This window comes from Chiloscyllium plagiosum, chromosome 16 (genome assembly GCF_004010195.1).
Source record: "Chiloscyllium plagiosum isolate BGI_BamShark_2017 chromosome 16, ASM401019v2, whole genome shotgun sequence".
NCBI classification, from domain to species: domain Eukaryota; kingdom Metazoa; phylum Chordata; class Chondrichthyes; order Orectolobiformes; family Hemiscylliidae; genus Chiloscyllium; species Chiloscyllium plagiosum.
Window position 1 is genome coordinate 14,500,958 of NC_057725.1, and position 5,852 is coordinate 14,506,809.

Genomic DNA, 5,852 nt, shown 5'->3' on the forward strand with positions numbered 1-5,852 from the left:
GTCTGCTCATGGCTGGCACGTTTCTCATCCCATTTGGTTGCCTTCTCCCCATAATCTCTGACCCCCTTACTAAACAACAGCCTGTCTTAAAGACACTCAGTGACTTGGCCTCTATAGTCTTCTGTGGCAATGAGAACCATAGATTCACCACTCTTTGGATGAAGAGATTCTTCCTATCTCAACTCTGAAGTTGTGGCTTTGAGTCCTACTCTCTCCATGTCCAACCTATCCAGGTCTCCCAGTATTCGCAGAGGTAGATTGCTATGCCTTTATTGTCGCTGGGTCAGAATCCTCAAACTCTCTCACTAACGGCATTGTGGGCTTCCTTACACCACAGTTCTGCATTGGTTCACAATCATTATTGTAGTTCCACTTTCGAATTTCATCAGTAACTCCCGACTCATACTACAGGTAACACACATGTGTGGATACTGACTTGAGGAATATTTCCCACTACTCAGTGCAAAATAACAATCTTTCTCTTGCACCAAACTTTTGAATTGTGATAAGCATGTGTCAGGCCTCACCCATCACAGTGCAGCACTCAAACTTTTTCCAGGAGTAGCAAATAATAGGGTGACCCATCATTGATAGAGAATATTGGCGCACGTAATGAGAGGCATCCCTTGAGCCACTCCTGCTCTCTGACCTAGCTGCACTTGGATATAGCTTGCCCTTTGCCAATCATGCTGAAGTTTCTCAGTTTAGACTGGGCTGTTTGATTTTGACAGGCTGGAATAGTTACTTAGTTGGTAACACAAGGACTATGGAAGATTGCAGATGTTTTTTTAAACACAGTGCCAATGCGCTGTATCTAGAGGGGAGACGATGGCCTAGGGGTATTTTGTTAGACCAGTCATCCAGGTAATGTTTTGGGGCAAGCTTTCAAATGCCCCATCGCAGATGGTGGAATTCAAATTCATTTTTTTAAAATCTGGAAATAAAAATCTAATTATGACCAGAAAACCATTGTCAATTGTTGGAACAATCTGTCTGGTTCACTAATGTCCTTTAGGGAAGGGAAATTTGACAGCCCTTATCTGGGTCTGGCATACATGGGACTCCAGACCCACAGCAATGTGTTTAACACTTGAATCTGAGCAATTAGGGATGGGCAAAAAAAATACTGGCCTAGCCAACGACACCCTCATCTCGTGAATGAATAAAGAAGCAGTGTATACACTCTTGCCACAGTTTTAGCAGCAGCAAATGGAAGAAGCAAGGCACAATGATCAAAGAACACTCACCTTTCTTTTAAACCTTAAAATGTGCAGAAAATTCATTGAAGCACATATGCTTACTTTGTGTATGAGCTTAGGATCACAGGCCAACAACTCAGCCCATTACCAATTTGTTTACGAGGCATAGATGGGATCAGCTCCATTTGGCTTCCCCACTTCCAGCAGAGCCTTAATAGCAGCGGACAACAGTGGTTTACACAGTGGCTCGGTCTTAAATCGCATGATTGGATTGAGAGGACTTTTACATAAATTGAAAGAGAACCATTATTCCACACTGCATGTTTGGTTTGAAAGCATGCGCAGACATAATAAATTCCTTAAATCTCACATGAGGACAGCATTCCAAAGGCAGCAGTACATCAAGAGGTTTGAACCATAAGTCAAATCTTGCATTTATGTAGCACCATTCAGGACCACAGAGTGAAGTCCAAAGAACTCTATAGCCTCTGAAGAGTTTTCCACAGTGATGAAATGTAACAGGCTATTTGCGCAAAGCAAAATCCAAAGTACAATAACAACCCAATGGATAATGTTTCAAAAGTGATTGCTTAAACTAATCTAAGAATTTTCAAAGCCACAACCAGTAGAACAGGGAAGGACAAGGGCAGCAGACACACCATTATGCCACTGTCTGCAGACTCTTCTCCAAGCCCCTCACCAATCCAACTTGGAAATATATTGCCATTCCTTCAGTGCGATTAGGTCAAAAACCATGGAATATAGCACAGGGGATGTCCTTTTACCAAATGGACAGCATCAGTTTAAGGCAGCAGCACACTATTGCCTTCAAGGGCATCTGGGCATGAGCAATCAATGCTGGCCCAGTCAGCAATACCCATATGCCATGAATGCTTTTTCTTAAAGCAAAGCTGCAAGCACACAGACAGCAAATCATGCCCATACATGCACCGAGCCCCTGATATACCTGATTGCACTTGCATTATTCACCTTTCCTCCCCCCAGTTAAAAGCACCACTTTCTAAATAAAAAACAAACTTGAAAGATCAGCTGGATTCCTACAGCAGTGCTTAAGTACTGGAAATGATAAACCAGCCAGCCATGGGTATAGCCTGTCAGACACGTGCAATACAATTCATTTGGCATCACCTGGCATCTTAACACTAAGAAGCTGAAAAGTATGCAACCAAATTAAAAGTACATGGGCATAGCTAGTACCTATTACAGATATGGAATAGAGATGGCACCATGATGAAAAGTGGCAGCGTGTGTTGCTTCAACTAAAACACAGCAGTAACCCACAGCTGCCTGACTGGTTCGACGTGTTAAATTCAGCTCCCACTCTCAGGTTTAACACACTGGGAAGGTGGGAGGGAAGGGTAACAAACTTGGTGGGGGAGAAGAGAAAGAAGAGAAAGTAGATAGATAAGAAAAGCTAAAATGTCAGAGTTACGGAACGGCGCTGTCGCTTTGAAAAACACAGGCTAGTGACAAGCGCGTCTCCTTCAGGCTGCACTATTTACACACCCCGGCCATTCAGCCCTCGAGCCAGCTGCGCGCCCATACTCCAGCGACAGCAGCGTGGAGATTCACAGTAGGAGCATTTTGGGGGTGGGGAGGGGCAGGCTGTTAGGATTGGATTGAAACTAAGATCGCATTTTTTGCTCACATGCTCAATGCAAAGAAAAAAAAACATCAACTCTGGACTTTTAATTTTAAATAAAGGGGAGATTGATTACACAGAATTCGCGCAGAGCTGACGAGAAGGGAAAAGCACGTGTATTAATTCTAATATTATACATTGGAGCCGCATGGAAAACGCTAATGCGGCACAACATGATCTTAACGGCAGAACCCGGAGAGACAGAAAAAAATACTCTCGTGACTAGATAAACATGAAACCGAATCCAAAAGATTAGGGGAGAAGCAATACATTTTGTTTTTTATAAAAAGAGCAAAGTAGGACGTTTAGCAGGCAGTACGAGACTGTCACTTCAATGTTAAAAACAAAAAAGCTCCAAGTAGTAGAAATAAAAAAGGTTTAAACTTACATTGATTTTATTAATTATAAGCCATTACAATATTATTTTTTGCAACTATCACAAAAATTACAAACATATAAATTACCATTTTTTTTAAGTATTAAAAGCATTGTACATTTTGGCAAGACTCCAAGCAAATTCTTAAAATCCTCGAGTATTCAGAGTATCTGCGGGTCCCACTCAGAGGAGTGTAGGAAGGACATTTAAATTACATTTCGCAATTCAATTATTCCGAAAGCAGCGTAGAAAACAACCATTCTTCTTTGTTTTATTTTGCTAAAAATTAAAAGTTGCATTTATAATCCGTGTCCCAAATTCAGTGACGTCCACAATTGTTTTTTCAAAAAAAAGGCATAAAACGCCAGTTCGCTTTGCAACATCTCGCTCTCCAATTTATGTGTATGTACGAGAGAGAGAGAGACTGAGCAAGAGGTTCTGCACAGAGCGTTCATTCCACGACTTGCAAAAATTCAAGCACAAAACGACATCTCACATCAGAACTTACTCCTGGCTGTTCGATTTTGTTTTCCTTGCACAAGTCAAGGTTTCCTTTTGAAAATAGAATTTTTTTTCCCAAAAAAAAAGTCAGCTTTAAGAAAACTTCATTATGAAGCACAGTACTTCTGTCCTGGTGGGGGTTTATGGAGCTGGCTAGGGGAGGGGGTGGGGGTGGAAAGCTGGGGGGGGGGGGGAAGAAAGAGATGGTGAACCATCAATGGGCGGAATCTGAGTCGCTGGAGTCCAGGCTGTACCGCAGCTTGGAGTTGCTCAGGCTCGACTTGTGCACCCGCGAGTTCTGCGCGCTCCTCCGGAGACACTCCAGCGACTGCAAGAAGGACTTCTTGGCTTTCTCCTCCTCCAGCGCCGAGACCCCTTCCTCCTCCACCTCCTGGATCTCGTCGAAGGTGACCGGCTGGGTCTTGAAGCGGGCCTCCCTGGCTCTCCGCGGCTTCAGCTTGCTCTTCTGCAGCTGACGGCGCAGCGACTGCGGGTACTCCTCGGTGATCCCGGCGTAGCTGGGCATCACCGCCTGGTAGCTGGTGCAGATACCCACCACCTCGCCCTGTTTGCCCGCTGCCATCTGCTTTTTCTTCCTCCTCGTCGTCCGGCGGGGGGGGGGGGGTCCCCTCGCTCTTCCAGAGAGAGAGAAACACAAACCCTGCCACTCAACTTGATGCAACTTCAACTCTTGTGTCTGTGTGAGTGCTGCAGAAGCAATTTATATAGACAACTCCTGGCCACGTGGGCTCAGCCTCTCATGACACCAGTTGCCATTTAAAGGAATCCTGCGTGTTTTTTTTTCTCTCTCTCTAAGCTGACGTTATTTCATTAATGGTGTGCTTTATCACCGGTCAGGATAAGATATCCGGTAACTCTTCTATTACAAGCCCCGTTTTATTTTACTAAATTTTTTTTTTAAAAGTAGGACAACTTGGTCTTTAATTTGATCTGGATAGATTCTAATTAGCATTCGATTAATTCCCCAGCCTCATCTGGAAATGGTTTTCTACTTGGACACTGACATTGTAAAGTGTTGTAATCAAGGCAGGAACACACACACAGAAAGATCATAATTAAATAGAGGGTACTGGGTAAACCCTTGTCTGGTTGGCGATAGTACAAACGTAAAATAAAAAAATTCAAACCAAAACCTACGGGTGCTAGAAATCTTTAACCGATACACAAAATGCTGCAGAAGAGTCAGAGGGGACTGGAAAATGTCAACTCTGTTTCTCTCTCCACGGATGCTGCCAGGCGTACTTCCAGCATTTTGTGTCTTTTTTTAAAAAAAACATTCTGATCTCTAGCATCCGCAGTGTATTTCGCTTTTATTTCTATGCTGTGAATTATTTCCTCGCCGAGGTTGTGGTTTCCGGTGTATTTACCACTAGTAGGAAGGTGGTGGGTTCCCGGTCCCCGATTGGAATGACAGGAACATCACTGGGTCACAGAATGATTTCACTTCGGGGGAATGTTTATTTGTGTATCAGCAGATCCATGTCCAAGCGCTATAGGCCAGATAGCTGGCTGTCCCAGAACTACCCGGAACACTTTCACCTTTTAAACTGCAGCATACTTACTATGGAAGTCACAGTCCTTGCCAACCCGGCTGTCTCGAATGGCACATGAATTAATCGGGTTTTTCCAAACGAGAGGCTTTTTTTTTCGTTCTTATGCAAGTCAGGTCAATTTTAATTGTGATTTCTGATGTTGAATTTCCGCTCCCTTAAGGCAGTGCACCCGGGACATCTGCTGTTTGTGTTTCCTTTTTGTCATAGTCACAGAGATGTACAGCATGGAAACAGACCCTTCAGTCCAACTCCTCCATGCTGACCAGATATCCCAATCTAATCTCGTCCCATTTGCCAGCACTGGGCCCACATCCTTCTTAACCCTTCCTATTCATCTTTGATAAAATAAGTTTGTTTGCCAAAACTGAGTTGGCAGTTTGTGGTGACACGGTAGCTCAGTGGTTAGCACTGCTGCCTCACAGCACCAGGGACCTGGTGGAGTTTGCACATTCTCCCTGTGTCTGTGTCAGTTTCCTCCCCGTCCAAAGATGTGCAGGTTAGGTGAACTGGCCATGCTAAATTGTCCCATAGTGTTCAGG

The 5,852-nt window shown here is 44.0% G+C and overlaps 1 protein-coding gene across 1 annotated transcript; it reads right to left on the reverse strand.

Moving 5' to 3' along the window:
- Window positions 1–3,239: 3,239 nt before the first annotated feature.
- On the reverse strand, window positions 3,240–4,445 carry c16h11orf96 (chromosome 16 C11orf96 homolog). Its single transcript, XM_043706363.1, has one exon. It carries the CDS (start codon window positions 4,320–4,322, stop codon window positions 3,954–3,956), a length of 369 nt encoding a protein of 122 aa, XP_043562298.1. The 5' UTR covers window positions 4,323–4,445; the 3' UTR covers window positions 3,240–3,953.
- Window positions 4,446–5,852: the final 1,407 nt, after the last annotated feature.

Bases quoted from the DNA above. Each gene is read 5' to 3' on its own strand.
- c16h11orf96 (XM_043706363.1), bottom strand. From the start codon at position 4,322: ATGGCAGCGGGCAAACAGGGCGAGGTGGTGGGTATCTGCACCAGCTAC.